This window comes from Eublepharis macularius, chromosome 15 (genome assembly GCF_028583425.1).
Source record: "Eublepharis macularius isolate TG4126 chromosome 15, MPM_Emac_v1.0, whole genome shotgun sequence".
Taxonomy (NCBI): domain Eukaryota; kingdom Metazoa; phylum Chordata; class Lepidosauria; order Squamata; family Eublepharidae; genus Eublepharis; species Eublepharis macularius.
Window position 1 is genome coordinate 19,719,709 of NC_072804.1, and position 26,731 is coordinate 19,746,439.

A 26,731-nucleotide genomic window follows, 5' to 3' on the forward strand; every position below is an offset into this window, starting at 1 on the left:
TTGCCATCCAAATTAATTAAACACTCGTTGATCTGTTATATCAGAATTACTTAGACAGTTAGTTTAGAAATAGATCTTAGGAAAAATCTGCATGCACATTGGTGTGTGAGAGAAGTATCAGGTAAAAAAAAGAGGCCAGCATGAAGTTTAGGAGTACCCATAAGCAGGGCTTTTTTTCTGGGAAAAGAGGTGGTGGAACTCAGTGGGTTGCCCTCAGAGAAAATGGTCACATGGCTGGTGGCCCCGCCCCCTGATCTCCAGACAGAGGGGAGTTGAGATTGCCCTCTGCACCGCTCGGCAGCACGCAGGGCAATCTCAACTCCTCTCTGTCTGGAGATCAGGGGGCGGGGCCACCAGCCATGTGACCATTTTCAAGAGGTTCCGGAACTCTGTTCCACCCCATTCCAGCTGAAAAAAAGCCCTGCCCGTAAGCTATAGGTAATCTATTTCATTTTTAAAAAACAGATTATTGTCAGAGGGCTGTCAAGGGATGTTGACGTAGTGCTCAGTTTCTAAAAAGAGAGCTGCAAGACACTTCCATCATGAAAATAAGCCCTTCTTCATAATTTAAGTGTCTATGAACAGATTTCAATTGCTTAGCAATGAGGGAAAGGTCACTCTGTACATGTTCGGGAGCATCTTTATTCTGTATTTCCTCATGACTTTTTCATTGAAAAAAGAAGCATGGCCCGAAGGTCATAGGTTAAATGGGCTAAAGCGCTTTTTTTAAAACTGCGTTTTTAGCGTCACATCTTCAGTGTTTGAGAGCCCTGGTTCCCCTGCCCCCAGGATTGGGGAAAGGCAACTATTTCTGCCTGAGGCCCAGGAGAGCTGCTGCTGATCAGAGATGACTGGCCTAGCTGGACTTCCAGACAGAGAGTGTGATAAGGCAGTCTAACATATGCTGAGAGCCAAGCTACAAGTGACGCCTGACACAGGTTGGACACTTGTCAGCTTACCTCAAGTTTTGATAGGAAATGTAGGCGTCGTGGGCTTACAGCTTGGATCTCCATTTCATTGAAGTTTACAGACCCCCTCCCCCCCCCACACACACCCAGCGGAGGGGAAGGGGGGCGCCCAGTGAGAGCCCAATGCTTGCACTCCCCTCCCGACCGCATGTTCTCCCTCCCATAGACTGCTGCTCTGTAAACTTCAATTAAATGGAGAGCCAAGCTGCAAGACCAGGATGCCTACATTTTCCATTAAAACTTGAGGGAAGCTGACAAGTGTCCAACCTGTGTCAGGCATCACTTGTAGCTTGGCTCTGAGAGTGTAAGGTCGGGTCTAAGCCCACAACCCTGGGTAGGGGGAAAAGTAACTGGGGTTGGGGGGGGGGAGGCAGGGAGTAGAGGAAGTCTCAACCACCCTTTCCCCACGACGTCTCTATTCCAAACCAGCCCCTCATCTCACAGCTTTGCAGCTGTTGAGCAAATACTTGTGTTCTCGCAGCTTCTTGGGGAATTGGACCAGCATTCCTACGAGCATCTCCATCACTTGGCAATATCAAATCATAACTTGCCTGTGTGAGTAGACCGTCCCCAATATGCCACCGTAGATGGCGTACAATGTTTTGTGGTGGATGTAGTACCACACATTCATATGCAGTCATCAAGTGTAGAGGATTCAAGCACTGTGAAACCAAGCGCTGTCTCCTTAAGGGGTGTTAGGACAGCCACTGTTGGATCCTGTACGTTTTATGCCGCTGCCCCTGATTTGTGACATGGGTTTTAGGATGATGTCGGGAAAGACATTTTAAGGTACCAAACATGAAAAAAAAATCACTGCTGAGAAGGTATACGGACTTGAGAACCCTATCTCAAAGCCAAACGAGACATGACAGCATCTTCATAGCTGCCACAGTGTCATTTAAAAGTAATTTTAAAATGCCAGAAGGGGCTGATTCTGATTGGGCCCCCACTGTGGCGGACTGAGGCGCTCTCCCCTTGCCCCCTGGTTGTGTTGGCACTTGATAAGGCACAGGTGGTGGTGGGGAACAGTATAAAATGGTGGTGGCGTCCTGGGAGCCACAAGGATGCCATCACGTCTTGTTTGGCTTTCAGAAATAGTGTTTGGGTGTGTGATATGAGAGTCTACAATGGGAAGGGTGGGAATCAATGAAAACCACTATCCCTGCGGCTGATGGAAAATGGCTTTTGGAAACAACCTACTAGCCATGTTCTCCCCTCCTCTCTCAATGGAAAATACCAAAGATGGGTTTAATGGTTATTTACTCTTCTCAGAGAAATATAGCTTGGTCAGGAGGGGATAGGCAAGAAGTTTCTAAAAAAGGAATTCTTAGCAGCTCACGAGAACCACAACCCCCAGGATTCTGTCGAGTTAGCATTGACTGTTATAAAACTGGTATCACGTTTGTAGCAGAGATAGTCCTCCTGCTACAGGAAACATAGCCGGCATATTTCCTGTTGTAACTGACACCTGTCAGTTGGTGTAGAAGAAGAAATGGAAGTATAAACAGTTAACAACGACTACCATTCACATTCTGGGATAATTGTGATCTAACGAGGCCCTTTATGCAAGTCCAAGAGCTTCTATGCTCACCGTTGGTTTTCTTTTTCTGAAGAGCTGCTTTTGACATTCTTGACCCAGTACAAAGTTCCACATTGCAAAGGGCGTTTGTGTTCCCACCTCACTCCATCCCATGTCTTATGATCAAGAGTGTTCTGGGAGTTCTGCCCTCAGAACTTAATGTTCAGGTACATGAGGGACCAGTTCAGATTGTGTGCGGAAGGGAGGCTTAAGCCTTTTTCTCAATCAGAACTGGCCCTGGGGAGCTGTTATTTGCTCTGCGGTGGGGTCCATGTGTATAGATAGCCTACAAGTGTAAGTGTCCCCAACAGGGCAAATAGTGATTCACCAAGACCATTTCGGTTTGTGATAAAGGCACAAGGGAGAAGGCCCTTACTTTCCATGCACCATGGTACCAATCAAAATTGGGCCCATGGGGCCTCCTCCCCCAGGTTATGTTCCAAACACAGAACTCTTGAAGTATGTCAAGTCAACAGGACCCAGGGTGGACATTAAGACTTTGTAGCATGTAAAGTGGCCTGAATTTCAGACATCTATGTGGTAAAAGGGGGTGGGGTGGGATCTGCCTGCACATATTACTATATCATGGCTGTGTTCAATTATGTCAAAGAGGTACCTGTGGCATCACCATATTTACATATATCTGCATTTCTTATTGCCTTTACCTTCCTTGAATTATAAGGCTGTTTACCGATACAATTATTCATATTTAGCTTCATAGCAATTAATATTTAGAAATTCTGAAAGTCCACACCATTCTTGAGAACAATATTATCATTCAACATATTTATATAAAACTACATGTACATTATCATAACTTTGTTTAAATACTATTATATAAACTTCGTTTTCCAAAAGACAATCATATACATTTTGGTTGGTTGAACCTGCTATTTGGTAAAAAGACCCGCGGGTGCCTTCGACTTGAGTGCCTTGGTGGCATAAACAGAATCCCAGGGCAAGTCATTTATTGATTTGTCTTGGTGACACTGCGGATCAGGTCCCATCCACTGTCTTGTATTCACTTAGAGATATTCCTTAGCCCTTTCCACTATCACAGCTCATCATCATCGAAAAGGGCATTGTGATAGTCTGTATCGACATATAAGAGGAACCCTGAAAATAAACTGTCTGCCCACGTTGGATCAGCAAAAAGGCCGTTTTGATCCGTGTAGAAAATCTCAAGCCATACTTCATCCTCTGGCTCAAGATACATCACTGTCGACCCAGAAGCTACATCATGGTTTCCTGTGTTCGCATCGAACGTCTTTATTCGGAACTTCCCGTTATGAACCAAGCCTATGGCAAGATGTTTATTTGCCAAGGTGATGTCATAAGAGAAGTAATAGATCCCTGGAATGGCACATGTGAACTTTCCATTTGAAGGGTTGTAATGGCCTCCTTCGTTGAAGAGGACTTTATTGAAGATGATCGGTAATCGTTCCTCGGGGTAACTTGTGGTGATCCCGACAGAAAAGGCAGATTTCAGGACTATTTTCCCACACTTACATACACCTGGCAAACCAGGCTCCCCTCGATCTCCTCTATCACCTTTTGGGCCTGCTGGACCAACGGAACCCACATCACCTTTAGCACCTCCCAGTCCTGGAGGGCCTTTTTTACCGGTCTCCCCTTGGTTTCCTTTCTCTCCAGGTTGTCCAACGGGGCCCGTCTTTCCTCTTATACCTTGAAGAAAATTGAAAGTAGTTTAGTATCGCAGTCTCCAGCAAGCAATTCTCTTTCCATCAAAGGGTCAGATTGATTCGAATTCGGATCAGGGCCTTTTGAACGGAGGCCCTATAAAATTGGCAACGTTCTGAGACCTGAGCTTTGTAGGCCATGTACGGACAATGCATGCATTTTTTCTTAAATTTGCGTTTAAAATGATAGGGATCGCTATAGGATAGAAGCCTCCATGAGGTGCCTGGCAGGTACCAGTGAGGGAGGTAAGGTTGCTAGGTCTCCTTAGCAATCAACGTGTGTGTGTGTGTGTGTGTGTCCAGTACTTACCAGTGTTGCGCACATGCTTTTGTCTGAGGCACAATGATGTCACTTCTGGAAGTGATGTCATTGCGTGGCCTGTGGGAGTGCTCCCACGCTTTGTGTGGGGCCTGTTTGGAGCTCAAATCGGCCTGGCATGAAGCGCAGGAGCACTCCTGCAGCCAGCATGATAATGTTACTTCCAGAAGTGATGTCATTGCTCCTGGACAGAAGCAAACACACCACATGTTTGCCCAGGTTGCCTGCCAGCAGTGGGTGATAGCTTGGAAGCTTGCCACCTGCTCATCACCACTGGGCACCTGGGAATGCTCGAGGGAGGAAGCAAGGGCTTGTGGGTCCATTAAGAATTTGAAATCCAAATGGGAGTCCCCAGCTTATTCTACCATATAAAAGGCAAGCCATATTGGCAACGACTCGCTTTTTATCCTTGCGCAAGCGCACTCTGGCCTCGAGGCCACTGCGAAGTGCCCACTTGCTGCCGGGAAGGGGCACACTGAATCAACAGCCTAAGCACTCTTCCCTGTGACTCCCCTCAATGCCCTCCCACTCTGGCCTCCAGGCTGCCGTGAAGCACCTGCTTGCCACTCAGAGGAGTTCTCAGGCATCAGTTCACCGGGCCCCCACGTGGTGGCAAGCGGGTGCTTTGCGGTGGCCCCCAGGCCAGAGTGGCAGAAAGAAGAGCAGAATACCAATTAATCTTCACACAGGTGCATTACTAGGAGAGGGCCCGCTGAATCGATGGCCTACGCACTCCTCCCCGTGCCTCACCTGAGGGTTGCTGAGGAGAAGGGGGAAGCCCCGGTGGTGCTGGATGCCTGTCTGTGGTTGCCTGGGAGAGGTCCCTGCTGGATCGTGGTGTCACGGGCCAGTCTGTGCTCAGTGAAAGTGAGGACTCCTCAGGAGGAGAGGAGCCTCGTGTAGCCAGCCCTGACTCAGCCCAAGCCGGTGATCAGGAAGAACAGCTGCTGGCTAATCAGAGTCCACAGCCAGCAGCTGAGGTAGAGCCACCAGCACCCTCCAGCTCCTACACCAGAGGTGAAGCCCAGCCAGGGACGTCCAATACCACAGGGGGAACCCAGCCAGGGGCTTCTACCCCCCAAGGTTTGCCCACACCCAAAGAACGCCACAGACGAAGGCAGAGAGTGGAGCTGCAGGAGAGAAGGCGCAGTGCTTGCCTCCTGGGACAACGCCAGCTGCTTATGGAAAGCGATGAGGAGTAGCATCAGGGTAGAGCCCAAGCAGTTGGCTGCAAACCACGCCTGGCTATAAAAGCCAGCCTAGAGAAACCGCTAGGCATGGAAGCAATGAGTTGAAGTCCTGCTACTGCTGTGGCCACGGCCTTGAACCTTGCCTTGCTCCTGTAGCCTTTGGACCGTGCTCTGTCTCTGCTTGCATCTGGACCTGACTTTACTGGTACTGGCTTACGGACCCCCTGACTTGGCTCTCGAACTTTGGACTCATGCTCTGACCCTGGCCTGGCCTTTGACTACTCTGCTGGGGCTAGCCCAGCACCCAACATGTGTGGAGCTTATTCTCCCTGCCCTAAAGAAGCCTGGCTGCAAACCTGAAGGCAGTTTCCTCGGAGTAAGCTTTTATGAAAATGTTTTATGAAAAAATTTAAAAAATGACCAACAACAGTTTTCTATTTTTTTCCACTGCTCTCTCGGAGCTCTCTCAGCCCCACTCAGGGTGATTGTCGTGAGGATAACAACACATTTTGCAAACCTCTGAGCGGGCCTTAAGTTGTCCGGAAAGGTGGCTTATAAAGCAAATGATGTTGTTGTTGTTAAGGGGTTGAAGGGGACAGGTCAGGAAGACTGTTCGTTTTGAGGCCAAACGTTTCTTTCAAGGATCTTGGACACAGTGTTCTAATGAAGTAGAAAGTAAAGCATGGGAAGGGGATGTTGGGGTGTAGAAAAGAGGTGTAGGGCTGTGGTGTTAGAAATTGAGAGACCCAGGTTCAAAACCAAGGCCTTGGATCTGTTGCGCTCTCTTAGCCAAACCTACCTCATACAGTTGAACAGAGAATAAAATGGAGAAGAATCCTTTATGGAGCCCTGAGCTCTTAGATAAAGGGTGGGGCAAACATGGGAAAGAAATGTGAAGATAATGAACTGACAGGAGAATAAGAGTCTCTCTACGCAAGACATCTGACATGTGAAGGACACGTTAGCCGGGATTAAATTTTAGTTTAAAAAGACAGAGCCGGAGGCAGGGCAAAGGCTTTGCTGTACACTGGAGCTGTATGAAGGGGCTGTAAAATGCCAGCGGGGAAACTTCAGTGCATTATAACTTCTCCAGGTCCAAGCCCAGCTCTGGGAGGCAGCTCCGGCCCATTTCCATTCCTTGCTGCCCTGTGGTTGCGATCCCACACAGTTTTAGCCTGGAGAGGTGAAATTGACTGAACCTTTGGGGAGGCAAAGATGAAATTAACAAACCCTCTGAGGAGAGATCTTCTTTGCCTCTGTCTTTTTAAACTACACTTCCCGGCTAACATGTCTCTCCCTACACTTGAGGAACATGCACTGGGGTGTCTCATGTAGAGAGACTCTAGGTAGCTATACAAGTCAGGAGTCAGAGCATACTGGGGCGTTTCTTGGGAGATGCCCTAATGAGAAGCAGTAGAATAAACAATAACAAAACAACAGAAGAAACATAACGAAAGTGCTGAAGGGTCAGATAAATGGTTCCTGTGCTCCCCTCCCCCATCCCTGGACATTGCCAAGGCTGTACACAATATGGATTTAGTCTTGCAGGCTTGTAATGGTTGCAACCCATTTGCTGACTGAAGAAGTTCAATGCAACGAAGTTGAACCAAAGCAATGAAAAAAAATCAAGATATTTCTAACAAAATTAAACACACAGTAAGATGAAATTTAGTGAAATGTAGTTAAAACATTTGCTCCATTTGTCTGTGTCCCCTCCCCACACTGTACCCCTTCTTTTCATTTTCTCTCCTTCACACCCACCCTCCAACCTATCTTTTCTCTGTCCCCATCTTCAGCTAAATGTATCACTTATTTACTACATTTATATTTCATCTTTCTCCACAATGAGCCCCCAAAGCAGCTTACATCACTCCTCCTTTGCATTTTAGCCCCATAACAACCCTGTGAGATAGGTTAGGCTGGCATGTATAACTAGTCCAAAGATACTCAGTGAGCTTCCATGGCAGAGTGGTGATTTGAACCTGGGTCTCTCAAATCCCAATCTTTTTTTTTTTTTTAAGATTTCAGATTTTTCTGCAAACCCAGGGTTTTTCTCAGGTTTGTAAAACTATCTGTCTTGAGTTCCAGATTTAAGTATCCATAGATGGGGCCATGTTGAGAATTAGATATATTGAAAATATGCTGTAGTACGTGGAAGTGCTCAAAGTGTTTCATAGACAACATTGTTGCCAGGGCTTTTTTTCTGGGGAAAGAGGTGGTGGAACTCAGTGGGTTGCCCTCGGAGAAAATGGTCACTTGGCTGGTGGCCCCGCCCCCTGATCTCCAGACAGAGGGGAGTTTAGATTGCCCTCCACACCATGCCACAGAGGGCAATCTCAACTCCCGTCTGTCTGGAGATCAGGAGGCGGGGCCACCAGCCATGTGACCATTTTCCAGAGGTTCCGGAACTCTGTTCCACCGCATTCCTGCTGAAAAAAAAGCCCTGATTGTTGCCATCATTATTACAATGACCCTTTAAGGATGGCTGGTATGATGCTAATATCGCAGTGAAGTCCTGAGACAGAGACAATGTGCTTGTCTTGCCTGGTGAGGTTTGAACTAGCTCTTTCCAGACCTGTAGCTCCATCTCTTGACTGCTGTATTATGGCAACTGCAGAACTCCCAGTACAGTTCTCCATGGCCCACAGATCAGAGATCTGAAAGGTGTAATTTGGCAACAAATGTCCTGTGTTTTTTGTGTGTCTGCTTTTAAAAGGAAAGAACATTCAGTACCTGCATTTCCTTTCTCACCCTTTTCTCCTTTCCGGCCGTCTCTCCCATCCCGTCCTGGGATCCCAATTCGGCCATGCGGTCCAGGTGGTCCACTAGCTCCAGTAGGACCTGCAGGGCCTGGCAATCCAGGTATGCTACAAATGTACTTTGAGGAATAATTTTCTCCTTTAAATTGGCTGTGGAGAGGTTGTCCACTTGTATAGAAGGCAAAGCTTGTAACATACAACAGCACAAACATCCTAGAAACTGGAGAAAAACAATAAGGATATGTAAACAATAAATTAATTATTAAAGCTTTATAATTAGATTGTAAATTTGATTGCGACAAGCAGGAGAGGGAATGGGAGGTGGGGACATGGGAGGGGTGGCCAATAGCAATGGCGTGATATCACTTCTGGGAAAACCTTTCTAGGAATTGCCAGAAACTGTATGGCAGTTTACAATAGAGTTTCTGGCAATTTCTAGAGTGGCATGGTGTCAGATTTGGGCCGTTTCCACACTACTCACCTTCATCTGAAACGCTGCGGAACGTCATGAAAAAAAGTGGAAGATAGCGTCTTCTCGCACGAGTTTTGCACAATGTTGTGCAGAACTCGCACGAGAAGACGCTATCTTCTGCGATTTTTTTGCAATGTTCCACAGCGTTCTGGATGAAGGTGAGTAGCGTGGAAACGGCCTCTGGTTTTCCCTGAAAGTGATGTTACACCATAGGCACAGTGTTAAGTGATTCAGCTACAAACCAGCACTCTGCTGGTTCGAATCCCACTACTGCCATGAGCTCAGTAGGTGGCCTTGGGTGAGCCACTCCTCTCAGCCCCACCTCCCCAGCTGGGATAATAATAACACTAACTTGTTCACTGCTCTGAGTGGGGTACTAATCTGTCTAAAAAGCAGTATAGTGCTAGTACTATTTTTCTCCCTCCACGACTCACAGTGGCAGAGGGAAATGTGAGCTGAGGGTAGAGGATCCACTAAAAATCGTTATACACAAAACTTTTATATTACTGGAGATAACTGTAACTTGAATGCAAATATAAAACAACCCTCTTTTTAAAAATAGCATACTAGGGAAAAAAACTCTAGACTTGCATTTGAGTAATTTGTCAAAGTGCCTCCATTCATATGTCACAACTAATTGGATTTTGTTGAAGACCTTCCATCTAAGCCTACTGCATGCAGGGAGGCGGGCTGGAGTATGTAAACGCAACAATTAACCAAGTCCATGCCCATTATGAACAAGCTGCTTGGCTGTGCTGTTTAGAAGTGAAAGCTGTTCTCCATCCAGATCTCTCTCGTGCCAGGGAACGTTTATTCGAGGGGTTGGGGGAGGCAGTTTCATTTCCACATGGCTCTCTGCAATGACTAGTACCAGTAAATAAAATTCGTACAGGCCAATACAGAAAGATAGATACTTCTTGTACCATCACAGGCATCAATGATGCAGATTCCAGGTAGCATGCTACCTGCAGAACCTGGGATGGGGTGAGGGGGGGTGGTTCTGCTCAGTGGGGCAGCTGCTGTAGGCATTTGCTGCCCTTGGTCGTTGAACCCTTATGCAACCCAAACAGCAGCAGCCTGGTAGCTGCCCACATTCCTGCCCTGCAATGATTCTTCCCTGCCAGCAGGGGCACTGTGGTTCCAAGCATGGCTACCTCAGAGTTGCAGCAGCTAGGTCTGATGGCCTTTCAGGCTCCTCCTGGCAACTCAGGTGCATGGCCCATTCAGGATCCGAGCTCCAGGGCAAACTAGCAGTAGATAGTTTGGGCAGTAAGAGGGAAGGACACAGCTTCCTATGAAAAACCAAGGTCTGTTGTTCCCTGGAAGCACCACACTCATCATTTGTTTCCAGCCAACAACTGCCATGCCAAATTTTGGGAGCCTTTCTAGATCAGTTTCCTCATGGACTAGGCAGGAATACAGCTTTCTGAAGCCTCCAATGAAGTCGTCGTCTTGTGTACTCACAAGCCAAGGTCAAAAGAGCCATTTAAGGAATTCCATGAGCTCGAGGAAGCCATACTATTTCATTTTTATTTTAGACTTGCTATTCTTAAACATCCCCTCTCTCACTACATGGAAATCAAAACCTCTTTTGAAATGAAACGGTGTTGGCAAAGCAGTTTTGCATTATGTGTTCTGAGCGCCCGCTGTTTAAAGAACAACCAGAAATTCCACCGGGCTACCATAAGCCCCTTGTTGCTGTTTTGAGCCTTGGGACTAGTAAATGAAACAATTGGCCCTTACTGATTCTTAAAGGATTATGCTAAAGATGGAGTTGCAAGCAGGGCTTTTTTTTCTGGGAAAAGAGGTGGTGGAACTCAAGACCGCAAATGATATCACTTTGGGTCAGCTGGAACAAAGGGGGAGTTTTTTAAAGTTTAAATTTCCCTTGGCAACAATGGTCACATGGCCGGTGCCCCCCCCCCCTGATCTCCAGACAGAGGGGAGTTTAGATTGCCCTCTGCGCCACCAAGCAGTGTGGAGGGCAATCTAAACTCCCTTCTGTCTGGAGATCAGGGGGTGGGGCCATCAGCCATGTGACCATTTTCAAGAGGTGCCAGAACTCCGTTCCACCGTGTTCCCGCTGAAAAAAAGCCCTGGTTGCAAGTATTTTAGGCTTTGTTTCAGAATGAAAATCTCCAGTATAGATTCATCTCAATATATTCAGCACACGTTAATAGTTTAAAGACCAATTTATACACAGTGGTAGAAGACATACCTAATGACACTGGCTGCCAAATAACTTGGTGATCAATGGTGGAGGCCACACTTTGCAAGCTGATGGCCCTCGGCTCAGTCTCTGGCATCTCCAGTTCAAGGATTGCCGGTGGCAGAATGTAGGCAAGACTGTTCTCTTCTGGAAAACCCCTGCCGGTCAGAGCAGATAATTCTCAGCTAGATGGGCCAGTGTGCTGACATGGTATAAAGCCGCTTCAGATGTTCCATATCCCTGAAGCCTAGAATCAAACATGGGAAAGCAATATTTTCCATGGGCAATTTCCCCTGGTACAGTTTTTTTTAAAAAAATTGCATAAGTAAAAAAGACTGACAGGTCCACACATGAGTAACTTTACCCTCTTAAACAAACATGGTGTATGCCAGGAGAATATTTTCATAGCTGTTCCTTTTGGAAGCAATGAGTGTACACACCTAGGTCTCAAAATGCTTAAAAATCCCATAAGGAAAGGGCAACAGAACCATTTACAGCTATTTTTCCCCACAACACAGGAAACAGCCATTCAGAAAACCCACTGGGCAGAGTGGCTGCCGTTTCCTTCCCTTAAAAGTGTAAGGGAAGGGGTGGGTATCTACCAGGCTGTGTGCATGTGGCACTTAACTGTTCTGTGATAAGGTAATCCAAATTCCACAGCAAGAAAAGCTAAAATCTATAGTCTCTCTAGGTTACTCCCGTTCATATGATATTATCTATGTAATTCCTCAAACGGTTCCATTGTGTGAATAAAAAAATCTACAAAGGGAGAGTAACCAAGAATATGTTATATTCTAAACCTAGGAATCCCCAAGTTTGCAGAAAAAGTATAAGAAGTTTATATGTGTGTTGTGACCATGTGTATGTTGGTTAACCCACCGGTAGCTGGTGGCCTCTGTGTAGACACAAAGAGTTGCTCTTTGTGTCTGTGTAGACACAGAGAGTTGCTTCTAAAAAAACCTGCATCTGATGAAGAGCTGTGATTCTCAAAAGCTTATGCTACAATAAAGTTGGTTAGTCTCAAAGGTGCTACTGGACTCTTCTAAAAAAAACCCCTATGTGAACACAGACAAAAGGGCAGGAAAGAAAAACCATGCACCAGGGGGACCACATGCTGGGATGGTTGGGGCCACAACAAGAGGAAAGAAAGTGGGTGCTAGTAGGAGAGATAGGACTTCCCCTACCCCACAAGTACTTCTGGGCCCCTGATTATGTGTGTATTTCATGAAAAGAGAAAGACTGGGTTGCATAGTTTCTGCTATTGGGTTCTGGCTGACATAGCCACCTCCCTCTTCTGAAGGGGGAGTGCATTTCTTGTTACAGAAGGGATAAATGAAATGTTGTTAATATAAGCACAAACTACGCTACATGCAGTCGTGGCACTACATGCTGTTGTGGCATAGTCCTGTGGGCTACAGGGAATTTCACGTACAACTCCCCAGGCTTCTTAAAAACTGAAATGTCTAAATCCTCTTTCAGTTTCAATCATGCCAGAACCCTGATTGAATCCCTGGGATCTCACAGGATATACTTCTGCACTGCTAGCGTTTGTATTTCCATTCTCTGAATTTGCAACCTTACATAATAAATCCCTTCCAGTTCTTACCCTCCGCAGGGAGAGTCCTGGGAACAGCTGCATTCAAAGAACTGCAAAACTCCTTCTATATTCCCACCCAAGTATGTATTTCTCCTACCCACCTGCCCACCCCACAAACAGCTCCTCTTCTGAAATGAAAGGAAATCCATAAGCAGTTTGTGATATGGCATAGGAGGGGAGGCAAGCACCAGACAAAGGGGGAAAGCAACAAAAAAAAAGCCACTGGGTGTGGCCAAGCAGATGAGCATACCAGAACCAACATTTTGGATCCTAGCCTGAAAATGGAACTGTTTGGGAGGTATAATTTCATATATATCACTGCTTTCCACTCAGCTTTGTAAACAGCATGCCAGACTAAGGTCTGTTGCTGGACATCTCGGTTCGATACGAAAATACTGAATAATCAGACACTTTGCAAAAAAAAATTGAGAGAGGAACTTGCAGAAAGGTGACGTGGTGATAGGGCATCTGCTTTGTGTGCAGAAAGTCCCACGTTTAATCCTTGGCATCTCTCGTTGAAAGGATCGGCTAGTAGGTAATATGCAAGACTTCAGACCCCCGAGAGCTGCTGCCAGTCAGAGTGGACAATGCCGATCGCAAGGGTTTGACTCAGAAGGAGGCAGCTTCATGTTGAGCAAGACGGAACACTCCGATATGGATAGTCAGACATTATTTCCAGTGCTTTACTGTTACAAAACTGGTGCTCAAAAAATTAAGCTGTTGGTGCCAGCCCAAACATTAGACATACACACTAGTTTCTTGAGCCAACCCAATCTGCCAAGGGCCCCCTTACAGAAACTTTGAATAGTCTGTACAGAGGCCTTGCCCTTCAGTATGACAACAGCTACACAATCCACTGAGGATGAGAACATCATCGAGAAATAAAATATAGCTAAAAAGGATTCCAGCTGGCCTTGACTGCACATCAGATTTTTCATGGCCGTTAATTTAGTTATGGACCCTGCCTTTGTAGTTGTATAATGTGACTGCATTCACACACACTGTTAGAATTACAGTTGTGAGGAAAACGTGTTATGTGTCAGCTGAGATTCCAAGGGAGCAGTCCTAAGCAGAGATGGGCACGAATCGAATTACGACCCAAAAAAAACGCATGGACCAGGCTGGTTCGTGGTTTGCAGACCAGTGGTTCGTGGAAGCTCATTTCCACAAACTTCCATGAACTGGTCTACTGGTTCGTTGGGTCGTATTTAAAGGGGCAGTTTAAATGGCCATTTCCCCAGGGAAATGGCCATATAAACTTTTCCTGCCGCTTCCACGCCGCCACCGCCTGCCAGCTGATAGTTTGAAGGGACCTGCCACTTGCAAGGCAGGAAAGGGCCCTTTAAACTGTCAAATGTCTTTTCCCCTGCTGCTGCTAAGCGGCCGGAAAGGGGCATTTAAACCCCTCGAACCACGAACTGGATTGTAACTCACCCCACTTCCGTGCCAGTTCGTGGTTCTTGGTTCATGAAAAGCCATAAACCATGAACCTCATGGTTCGGGGTTTTTGGGGGGTTCGTGTCCATGTCTAGTCCTAAGCCCTGGTCCTGCATTGCTTGTGTTTGGCCATTTCCACACACGTTGAATAATGCACTTTCAAAGCACTTTCGCAATCCTTTTGAAGTGGATTTTTTGTTCCACACATGGAAAATCAGTTTCAAATGTTCACTAAAGAGTATTGAAAATGGATTATCCAACGTGTGTGGAAGCAGCCTGTATGTGAACACTAAAACCTACCCTGCTGGAAAAATGGCTGCCTTGTCAGTGGGTTGTACCAGCTGATGCCGGACTAGGATCTGGGAGTCTCACGTTCAAATCCTCCCTCTGCCACAAAGCTCACTGGATGACCTGGGCCAGTCAGTCTCTCAGCCTAACTTACCTCACAGTGTGGTTGAGAAGACAAAATGGAAAGAGAGCTATGTTTCTCTGAGATCCTTGGATTCAAGGTGAGATAAAAATGTACTAGATAGATAAAAATATATTTTAACCAGACCCAGTTTTCCAGATTCTCAGTCTCCTGGAGCACATTTGGGTGCCTTGGTGCATTTTCTGTCAAAATTATTTATTAAAGAAAATTTTCTATCAGTCTCTGAATGGTACAAGTAAATTTGATCCTAAGGAAATCTAGACGCCAAGAACGAAAATTAACTCGCTGATTTGTTCTCTGGCTGAGTTTTCCCTCTGGCTTGATCAGTACATGATTTCATTTTGAATAAAATACTCTCTTAACCTTCTGCTGTAAATGGAGATAAGCTTCTGAAAGAGACTTCGATCCTTTTCTAATGGAGCCTTTCACTATGGATTAAATTAACAGCCTAATACACATCTCTCACTTCTGCAGATATCGTTAATTCGATGTGCTGTTGTATATTCCCCTTCTTAAATTCTGATTTCCTTTGAAGAACTGATTTTGCTGGGCAACCTTTTCTTTGAGGCAGTTTTTACCATAATTCAACTAACAATGTTCCTCTGCCTTTTACTCAACAACATTACCGCTTCTATCTCCCAAAGTTCAGTTCAACTGATATCTCTTGCTAAGGTGGTAATGCTGGGCTTTGCCATTTTGGACTGTGCAGGGGGCTGTCACGTGACTTGATAATGGCACCCTCAAGAATTCAAGCTTTCCCCCTGTGCCATTTTTTCCCAACCTGACATCGCTCCATGGATCTGCTCTTTGCCCGTTATGTTTGCCCCAAGAGGTCTTGTGTATGCCCCTGTATGCTTGCTGCAATGGAACATAAATAGATCTGTGAAAAATAATAGATAGGCTTGCCAAACTCCAGGTGGGAAACATATACAGAAGATCACTGTGTAAAAGGGCTAATGAATCTATTATAGATTTTTATAATCAACCATAAATAATTGTTATTTGAGATGTCTGCTAGGATATATAGGACAAAATCCTTAGTGTAGGTAAACTACACATCAGAAAATCACCTAAAGACAAGTACAATTACATTCAACTACAAAACATATATACCATTCAAATGTTGATTAGAATATTCAACAATTTATCAACTTATCAGTTGTGTATTCTAATCAACATTTCAATGGCGTTGAGTTGAGCTGTGTATTCTAATCAACATTTCAGTGGTGTTGATAAGTTATTGAATATTCTAATCAACATTTGAATGGTGTAGAAAACTTGGATTTTTCTTGTTTGTTGATTATAAAAATCTGTTTGTTTGTTTGTTTAATGCCTTTTCCCTCCAGTTTTAATGTATCCCCTTTTGTGTTTGACATGCCAATAAAGGTTCTCTGTGTGTGTGATTATAAAAATCTATAATAGATTCATTAGCCCTTTTAACTTTTACACAGTGATCTTTTATATATGTTTCCATTTACACCGTGGCCCATTGTGTTGTATAAACTCCAGGTGGGGGCTGGATATCTCCCAGAATTACAACTTGACCAGTGCCCCTGAAGAAACTTCTTAGATCAGTGCCCTTGAAGAAAATGGTTACTTTGAAGGGTGGGCACTACGGCATTATACCCAACTGGAGTTCCTTGCCTTCCCAAAATCTGCTCTCTCCAGGCTCCACCGCTCAAATCTCCAAGAATGTCCCAACCTGCAGTTGGCAACCCTAATAATAGATTGCATTAATTTTGTAAGCCACCTTGATTGTAAGTAAAGTAACTAAATAAAACATGCGGCCATTTCAGCTCAGACAAACAACTCAAGGAAAGTTTAACCAGCCTTCCCTTCTGCTGTAGTGCCAGTCCAAACTGAGCAGCACACTGGACTGATTTTTTAAATTTATTAGTTAAAATATTCATAGACAACTTTCTTTGGACAAGCCAAACCCAAGGGTGTGTGTGTGTGTGTGTGTGTGTGTGTGTGTGTGTGTTCATGAAGCTATCAACCTCCCGTGCCATTGTCAGACGCAGGACTTCTTAAAAACTGCTCGACCCGTTTTCCTTGCATGGATCTGTTTCCCTCTGTGAAGTGCTTAGGCAAAAACAATCTCAAATATCATCAACGTTTGGGAAGGGTAACAAGTTTTTCCTTGTTCTACTCATGTGTCACTACCCTCTCCTCTTGCAGGAAATTCATTCTCCCTCTTATAGCAGGCTTTTTAGGGACCTGATTAGATTTATCACTTTTGTAAAGGTAGGATGGAATTCTCCCCCTCCCCCCATATCTCTCTTTTAATTGTGACATATTTGTGGATGTGGAAAGAGATTCCAGAAATGTTATACTGACATGGAAAGATGTTGATGTGCCCTCCTTTGTCCCCATCCAAACAACAATTGTGGGGAAACATGGCAGCCCATGTCCGTCCAATCACATGTATTTGGAAAATCATAATATTGCTGTCTTTTACCCACATTTTGCTTCACCAGCTGCTCTGGTGTGTGTGTGTGTGTGTGTGTGTGAGTGAGAGTGAGAGAGAGAGAGAGAGAGAATGCCAGTACCTACGATATCAAACCACCATGTGGCTCCATGAAAATGGAATCCGTTATGGAATTGGTGATGTCAGAAATCGCATGAAGAAGCCGCCAGAGTTCCGTGAGTGGGGCACTATTTTTAAGATGTCGGGAAATGGCCCATGTTTTGTTTTTTAAAAACTTTTGGGAAATGTAGTTGCCTTCTCCCTGAATCAGGCACAGGGAGGCATCCATGGTTCTTAGATTTGCTTTCAGGTTGTTTCTACAAAAGCAAACACTTAGCAAGTCAAGTGTAGAGCCAGGGCTTTTTTTCAGTGGGAATGTGGTGGAATGGAGTTCCGGCACCTCTTAAAAATTATCACATGGCCGGTAGCCCTGCCCCCTGATCTCCAGACAGAGGGGAGTTTAGATTGCCCTCCATGCCACCAAGCGGCATTGCTAGGAGCAGGATCAGCGGCTGGGCTGATCCTGCTCCTAGCAACAAAAAAGTGGCACAGTATGGTGAGTGGGCCAGCTGTGATTGGTGGTGTCCTCTTAAAACCTGATAGTGTGCTAATCAGGGCTTTTTTTCAGCGTGAATGCAGTGGAATGGAATTCCGGCACCTCTTAAAAATGGTCACATGGCCGGTGGCCCCACCCCCCGATCTCCAGACAGAGGGGAATTTAGATTGCCCTCCGCACTGCCGAGTGGCGCGGAAGGCAATCTAAACTCCCCTCTGTCTGGAGATCAGGGGGCGGGGCCACCGGCCATATGACCATTTTCACTGAGGGTGATTTAAACTTTAAAAAACTCCCTCTTTGTTCCAGCTGATCCAAAGTGATGTCATTGTGCAGTCTTAAGTTCCACCACTGAGTTCCACCACCTCTTTTCCCAGAAAAAGAGCCCTGTGTAGAACCATATGAAATTTGCTTATTATAAAGGTGGGGCAAGTGCTGTTACTGTAGTGGCATGTCTATCTGAAATCAATATAGAATATGTGTATACACATCTTACTCTAAATGGCCCAACTCTGAAAGAAAATCAGAAACGATGGTTGTTGTGGGTTTTCCGGGCTGTATTGCTGTGGTCTTGGCATTGTAGTTCCTGACGTTTCGCCAGCAGCTGTGGCTGGCATCTTCAGAGGTGTAGCACCAAAAGACAGAGATCTCTCAGTGTCACAGAGCACCAAAGACAGAGATCTCTCTGTGACACTGAGAGATCTCTGTCTTTTGGTGCTACACCTCTGAAGATGCCAGCCACAGCTGCTGGCGAAACGTCAGGAACTACAATGCCAAGACCACGGCAATACAGCCCGGAAAACCCACAACAACCATCGTTCTCCGGCCATTAAAGCCTTCAACAATACAAAATCAGAAACATTGAACGTAATGAAGGGATTGCTGGCTCTTCTTCCATCTTGCTCTAAAGACTAACTTGCCTTTAGGAACTGATAGTCTACATAGACAAAATAAGTACTAATAAGTTTGTTTCAGGAAGAACTACTTGCTACAATTTCCTTGTAGACTAAATAATCTTAGTTCCAGACTCCCTTGCTGCAAAGAGAAATAAAGAAAGCAGATCCAGGGAATGACTCACTACATACATCGAGGACCTGGGGTCTAGAAGCAAAAGCAGCATTTCTGGCAATCATACAAAACTGGTTATTGCAAAAACTCTCAATCTCCCCAAGAGGTGAAAAGTCCAAGGCCAGTGCGGAATGGGGCAATTTGCTTTGCTTTGAATGAGAGAGCGCTAGAGACTTAAGGTGGCCGATTCCGCACGGCTTACCTGAAGCCGGAACGTTGCGGGACGTTGTGGAACATGCCGGCAAAAACGCGAAAGATCGCGTTTTCTCGTGCGAGTTTTGCGCGATGTCGCATAAAACTCGCGTAAGATTGCCGGCATGTTCCGCAACGTCCTGGCTTCAGGTAAGCCGTGCGGAATCGACCGGTGTCTGCAACAGTTGTGATGCTGTTGTAACAGTTACTCAGTTTGTAACTGTCCAAGCAGAGCTTTTGGGATGTGCTGCAAAACTGATGAGCCTACATTTATATTTATTTGTTTAGAAGACTGTTGGGCCGCTGCTCAGAAAACGGGTTGAGGTGGCTTACAATATAAATCAAACAAAGCCATTCAAGTTCAAACAGCCAGCTCAATAAAACTAGCCTTATCTAAGGTTGCCAAACTCCAGGTGAACAGCAGGCTTTGAGTCCCGTGGCTCCTTAGAGTCCAAAAAGATTTTCAGAGTGTAAGCTTTCAAGAGTCCGAGCTTCCTTCTTCAGATACAAGCAGGAATGGAGACTCGTAAGCCTTTATATCCCAGCCAAAGGTGGTTGGAGTGTTATTAGGGAAGACATCAGGATGTGTGGGTATAATACAGCTTGATTAGACAGGAGGGGTGTAATAAGAGAGATGTTAGGATGTAAAGGTACAAGGCACTTGATTAGAGCAGAAATTAGCATCTCTCTGCACAGTGCGACACTTGCGCCCATTTGAGGATACTACAATCCCTCCTATATTACAGATGCGTCAGCAACATCTGTATGTGTGGTTTGGGGGTCTGACAACACAGTTCTTTCCCATGCCATTGTCACTTGGCAAGGAGGCACGGTGAGGTTTACACTGGAAGAGGCCATGAAACATAGGAACATTGAGATGGAAGGTACCCCCAAGAGTCATCTTGTCCAGCCCCCTGCACAATGCAAGAAAGTCACAGCTATCTCCCCCCTTGCCTCCCCCAGTGACCCCTGCTCTATGCCCAGAGGAAGGCAAAAAACAACAACAACCCACCCTCCAGAATCCCAGGCCAATCTTGACTAGAGGAAAATTCCTTCCAAAGTGGCATTTGGTATTACCCTGGGCATATAACTCCAGCGATAAACATCTATTAAAGACCCCTGGCCCTTGGGAGGCCTGCCTGGCATCGACCAGGGCCAGGGCCTTTTCAGTCCTTGCCTCAGCCTGGTGGAACACTCTGTCCAATGAGACCAGGGCCTGGCAGGATTTGTTAGCTTTCCGCCGGGCCTGTAAGACAGAGCTGTTCCGCCGGGCGTATGGTTGATGTGAGGCGGTGCCCCCTAGCCAGGGAAGTATGGCACATGCCCTCCCTACTAGTGACACCTTCCATCTCTCACATATTTTCCTACCAAAATGCTCTGGAGATGGCTAAAAAAAGGTGATCGTCTAGATTATTGTGCCGCTGTGTCTCTATATATAGAGATATATGTATTTTATTCTAGGGTATTTAAATGTTTTATGGTTTTCAATCATATAAATTGTGAAATGTGATTTTAAATTATGGTTGCAATCCGCCCTGAGCCTGCTGATGTGGGGAGGGTGGAATATAAATCGAATATAAGTAAATAAATAAGAAATATCCACGAGAGCCAAACTCCAGCTCATCTCTTCACACACTCCCTTGATGTCATTGGCCTCGCCCACGTACATGAATCGTTGCAAAGGACTATGAAGTTTATTGCAGCATCTTCAAAGTAAGCACGTCTAGGGGCTGGTTGATGCAACCATTCACAGAGATTGACTGCAGTAAATCTGATTGGCCAGCAACCAGGGGTTTTTTTTCTTGGGAAAAGAGGTGGTGGAAATCTCAAGAGGGAAATGAAAAAGAAGAAACACACGGGATTCTTTGAAATAATATTATTTTCAATCCCTATTGCCAAGTATTTTCAAGAGGTGCCGGAACTCCGTTCCATCACGTTCCTGCTGAAAAAAAGCCCTGCGCAACCAAATATGTAAACCGAGTCAGTAGAAAGACATTCTGTTTGAGATGGTACAAAACATTTTTTGGTGCAGATCATTTTTTTTCATGCGGCATTCATCAAGTGCAAAACTCACACATAAAGCTGCCTTATACTGAATCAGACTATTGGTCCATCAAGGTCAATAGTGTCTACTGAGACTGAAAGTGGCTCTCCAGGATTTTACGTAGAAATCTTTCACATCACCTACGGCCTAGTTCTTTTACCTGGAGATGCCGGGGATTGAACCTGGGACCCTCTGCATGCAAAGCAGAGGCTCTTCCAGATCCACAGCTGCTCCCCATGTATGTTTGTACAAACTTGTATGAACAGCCTCTCTATCCTTTTTTCATACTCTATAGTTTCAAGCAGGGCTTTTTTCGGGGAAAAGAGGTGGTGGAACTCAGTGGTGGAACTCAGGACCGCACAATGATGTCACTTTGGGTCAGCTGGAACAAGGGGGGAGTTTTTTTAAAGTTTAAATCGCCCTCGGCAAAAATGGACACATGGCTGGTGGCCCCGGCCCCTGATCTCTAGACAGAGGGGAGTTTAGATTGCCCTCCGCGCTGCTGGAGCGGCGTGGAGGGCAATCTAAACTCCCCTCTGTCTGGAGATCAGAGGGCGGGGCCACCAGCCATGTGACCATTTTCAAGAGGTGCCGGAACACCGTTCCACCGCATTCCGGCTGAAAAAATGTCCTGGTTTCAAGGAAACCACACCTGCAGGATTTCTGTGATTCCTATGCAGAAGGATGCAGTAACTTAATCTAGATAAAGGGCTAGTTCAAGATCATTTGGCATTCAAAGCAAGATACTTCCATTCCCTCCCGGGTCTATGGCACTGGTTGCTGGACCCAAGCCAAGGCCCTGCATTGTTGGGTTGCTAAGATGCTCTCAGGAGGCATGGCTGGAGAACCGGTCCTGTATAGATACATTATTGGTTGGTATCTAGATAACAAAGTGGTTATCAGTGCTGGAACTCAGTGCTGGGACCATGCGCAGCAAAGTCTGAAAGTGACATCATCGTGCAGGGTCTCTTTAACTTTTAAACCCCAGAGGTTTCAGCTGGCAGGAGGGGGCTTCTTTCCAGCTGAAGCAAACTGCGCAGGCTAAACTTCAGCCAGTCAGCTGAAGTTTAAAAGCTCTTCCTGGGCGCTGCTTCAGCTGACTGGCGGGGAAGCCCCGCCAGTCACCTGAAGTTTAAAGGTGATCTCTTTGGAGATCACGTGACCTCTTTGGAGAGGTGCCAGAATGCCGTTCCACTGTGTTCTGGCTGAAAAAAAGCCCTGCCCATAATCATTCATATCAGAGTCCCTTTCCATATCACCCAGCATGTTTTTCAAAGTGATACAAAACTGCCTGCAAGTCCAAGGAAGAGAAATTATTTTAAACCAGAAGGAAAAGGTTTAAGCTTTTTAACCAAGGTTGTTTAAGCCTTTTTACAAAGACCTTTTCAACGTTAAGTAATTGAAGACAAAATCAAGGCATGCAATCCTCTTGTTGCTTTGATCATGTCCTTGCATCATAAGCGTTACTGGAAACACTAGAAAAACATATTGTCCTTTGACCACTAGATGCCACTATATGGTATTGGTGAAACTGTCATTTCAAAAATAGTTGAGGGGAGTCTGATTGCTGTGAAATTCTAGCAAAAGGACCTGGTCTGAATGGACATTCCTGGACCTTGAAATTCTGAAGCGAATTTGGATCATGTCTACAAATGAAGAGAAAGACATGCTCCAGAATGACAGAATAAAAATCCTAAGAGTTTTTCAAACCAGGATCTAAGCAAATTTTCTTCCTTGCTTTTGAGCAAGTAATTCAACTGGCTTCAGTAGCCATATGTTTTATGGCATTGGACAGTAATAGCTTTTAAAACCACAGCGGGCCTTAATCATATCAAGCACAGCTGGAAGGTGCAGAGATTTTAAAAATCTGTGATCTTCATTGCATCTGTTTTGGAATTCAGCTGGGCCTGCCTTTAATTTCTCTCTCTCTCTCTCTCTCTCTCTCTCTCTCACACACACACACACACACACACACACACACACACACACACGGTGTGTGTGTGGCAAGGCCTGATTTCAATAGGATGGGCAAGCAAGAAGAATTTACCAGTCAAGGAGTGAATGCTTTTGGTCTTTGGTATCTCACTTAAAATGGGCTGCTTTATCTAGAAAGGGCCTGGTTAGGATGTCAGGTTAGGATGTCAGACTAGGAGCTACGAGACTCAAGTTAAAATCCTCAGTCTACACCGGAAATTCACTGGGTGACCATTCTCTCCCAGCATAGTCTACCTTACAGGGCTGTTATTTTGAGGATAAGATTGAGAAAAGGAGAACAATGTAAGACAGGATTGCTAGCCTGAAGCAGGCAACCAGAGGTAGATCTACCAGCAAGCGCTGAATGGCCAGGATTGAGTCCAAAAAAGCCAGGATAGGTGATGTCAGGGGGTTTGGCATGTGCAAATTAGTTATACTAATGACACACTTCTGGTGATGGCAAGGGGTGTGGCATATGCTAATGAGGTATGCTAATGAGTTCCTCCAGCTCTTTTTCTACGAAATGACCCCTATGAACAATAATGCAGAAGAAGGGGGGAGGGGGAGATGAGAAATTTAGATTATTGGCTTGCATCTGGAATGGGCTACCTCTGGTCATATATGTTCATCACTAGAACTGGTATATAGACCCACTAATATCTGTGATGCAGATTTCTGAATTTTGTGCCCACCTATCCAGATACTTGGCATATAACCAAGGACAGACTGCCTCTGAAAATCAGGGCCAGTTTTGAAGGCAAATGATTGCGAGTCTTGTGTGCCCATCTAATTCTGGGACTGTGAAATTTCTTTTACTAAAGCCACCGAAAAGTTGCTGAAACAATCTGGAGGTAGAACCATCGCTTCATTCCCATGCAGCAATTTTTCTCCGTGCTGGGGCATGTTTTGTGAATTCCAAAGAGTGTAGCTAAGTCCTATAAGCAACACAATCCAACTGGCAGCTTTATGGACCAGGAAATGGGATAAACAATAAAAGATTTAAGGACAGCCATCATTGTCCAAAAAGTCAAAGATCCAAATCCGTGCCTGGCTGATGAGAAACCAGGGAATGGGGCGGCTGTCTGCTTATTGGCAAGATCCGTCAAAATGGCTTTCAGCATTCTGGAGAACAGCATGCCCAGTTGCTATCATCCCGATATTTAGTCAACGATAATAAAATAAGTATCAGAATACTGTAAAAAAAAACTTTACAAAACAAGACGGAACAAAAATTTAATTGGCAAAGAAACAAATCTAGCAGAAGCAAACAGCATCGTGGCATTTAAGTAAGGAGGCCTTTACACAGTTAGTAGCTAAAAAAGCTACTTTAGTGGCATACTGAGGGCTAGAAGATGCTTGCACACTGATATGGTGCAGCTGCTAGGGACCGAACCTTTCCACCTGCACGCTGGGGAAATAGTTTTGGCAGTTTGTCTGAAACCCACATCAGAGAAAGAAGTTTATGTTTTGAGAGCTTTTCAGGTAATGTATTCTCCAACCTCTTGAAAGACGTGCTCGTAGTGCCTCTGTTTTCATAGCAAAGATGCCTGCTGGAGTCTCCACAGTGGAACGTGCTGCTCTGCTTGCTACATACTGTATTCAGCTACCTTAGTAGGTGTCCCTTGGCACGTTGGAGGATAAAAGCAATCCCAGCATAAGCATTTGCAAGTCAGAAATTGTTTCATGCATCTGATGAAGTAAACATCCATAAGGCCAAAAAGAGCCCAACCATAAAGGCCAATAGCAGCCTAGAAAGACTGATCTTGTCATATCTTGGAAACTATGGCTACGGTTTTGCCCAGACCTGCATAGCCCAGGTGAGCCCGATCCCATCAGATCTCAGATGCTAAGCAGGGTCAGCTTTGGTTAGTAATTGGATGGAAGACCTCCAGTGAAGACCAGGGTGGCAGAGGCAGGCAATGGCAAACCACCTCTGTTAGTCTCTTGCCATGAAAAACCCACCAGGGGTTGCCATATGTCAGCTATGACTTGAGGGCAGGATTTCATTTGCCTTGACCTAGGAGAGCCTGATCTGGTCAGATCTCAGAAGCTAAGCAGGGTCGGCCTTGGTTAGTAATTGTGTGAGAGACCTCCAACAAAGACCAGAGTTGCAGAGGCAGGCAATGGCAAACCACCTCTGTTAGTCTCTTGCCATGAAAAACCCACGAGGGGTCGCCATAAATCAGCTATGACTTGAGGGCACTCTCTACTTATGACTATGGTTAGTATTTGGATGGAAGATTGCCAAGGAAGATGGGGGGTGCGGGTTGCTATGCAGAGGAAGGCAATGTCAGAACCACTTCTGGTCACCTCTTGCCTTGAAAAACCCCTGAGAGACTGCCGTAATTAAAAAAGACCTAGAAAGATGGGAGAAATTACAACTATCATTGTTAGGAAGAATTTCCGTTATTAAAATGAATGTTTTGCCGAGACTGCTATTTTTGTTTCAGACAATCCCAATTTTAAGCTCTGATAAGCAGTTAGAGCTTTGGCCAAGAGAGATAATGAAGTTTATATGGCGAAGGAAAAAAAACCTCGTATTAAGCAAAAGGCTTTGCAAGATGCAAAGGAAAGAGGTGGACTGGGGGTGCCAGATCTAAAATTATATTGTGCAGCTGCCTGTTTAGTTTGGTTAAAGGACTGGATAACGTTAAAGAATAAGAGACTCTTGGAATTAGAGGGACATGGTTTAAGGTATGGTGGCATGGCTACCTGTGATACAATAAAATCAAACGTAGACTTTAAGAATCATATTATACGCCAAGCCCTGATACGAATCTGGAATAAGTTCAAGGCAAGAATAACAATAAAAACACCACTGTGGCTTTCACCACACGAGGCACTATTTAGAAGAGAAATATTACATAAGGAAAAGAGGTTAACATATTATGATTTATGTAATTTCTCACAAGGGGGGGATAAAAATGCACTCAAGAGAGGAACCGAAAGAGAAAGGTCTGGATTGTCAGTGGTTTGCATATATGCAACCATCAGAAAGGTTTCAAAATGACCTTAAAATGTATGGCATGGAAGAAACAACTAGTACATTTGAAAAAGAGTCATGTACAAAATTGTGTTAAAAGTGGGACTGGAAGAAGAACAATTGAAGGACTGCATGATTAAATGGGCCAAACGTTTTGGATATAATATCCATATGGAGCAGTGGGAGAAAATGTGGGATTATGGTCTAAAATTTACATTATGTTACAATCTGAAAGAGAATTTTTATAAAATGATGTACAGGTGGTACATGACCTCACAAAAATTAGCTAAGATGTTTAATGGGGTGTCAAATAAATGTTGGAAATGCCAAAAAAATTAGGGTTCCTTCTGCCATATGTGGTGGACCTGCCCCATTGCTAAGAAGCATTGGAAACAAATACTTAACAATGCAAAAAATATTAAAGAGTAACTTACAATTAAAGCCAGAGATGTGCCTATTGGGCTTAGTGGATAATTCAATAGAAAGTGAATTTGGCATTTTGATTAGATATATGACAACGGCTGCAAGATTAGTCTACGCATGATATTGGAAATGGAATAAACTTCCAACAGTAGATGACTGGTTAATGAAAATGTTGGAGATTGTGGAAATGGCAAAACTAACGGAGTTGCTGAGGGATAAGACGGCAGCCAACTTTGGGAAGGCCTGGAAACCTTTCATGGACTTTCTGTATGTAAAAGAGAAGTCAGAGTTAATGAGTTGCAAATTTGAAAATTGGATTTGTAAGGCAGGCAATAAATAATAGGCTGAAATATGGAAAAAATGTGGA

General features: G+C 45.0%; 1 protein-coding gene across 1 annotated transcript in view; it reads right to left on the reverse strand.

Moving 5' to 3' along the window:
• Positions 1 to 3,374: 3,374 nt before the first annotated feature.
• C1QTNF7 (C1q and TNF related 7) overlaps positions 3,375 to 26,731 on the reverse strand; it is an 87,760-nt gene continuing 64,403 nt past the window's right edge. Inside the window, exons 2-4 of the mRNA XM_054999647.1 lie at positions 11,206 to 11,443; positions 8,490 to 8,735; positions 3,375 to 4,233 (exon numbers count right to left, since the gene is read on the reverse strand). Coding sequence (XP_054855622.1) covers positions 3,602 to 4,233; positions 8,490 to 8,735; positions 11,206 to 11,293 — 966 coding nt within the window. The 5' untranslated portion in view covers positions 11,294 to 11,443 and the 3' untranslated portion in view covers positions 3,375 to 3,601. The remainder of the gene's footprint in view (positions 4,234 to 8,489; positions 8,736 to 11,205; positions 11,444 to 26,731) is intronic.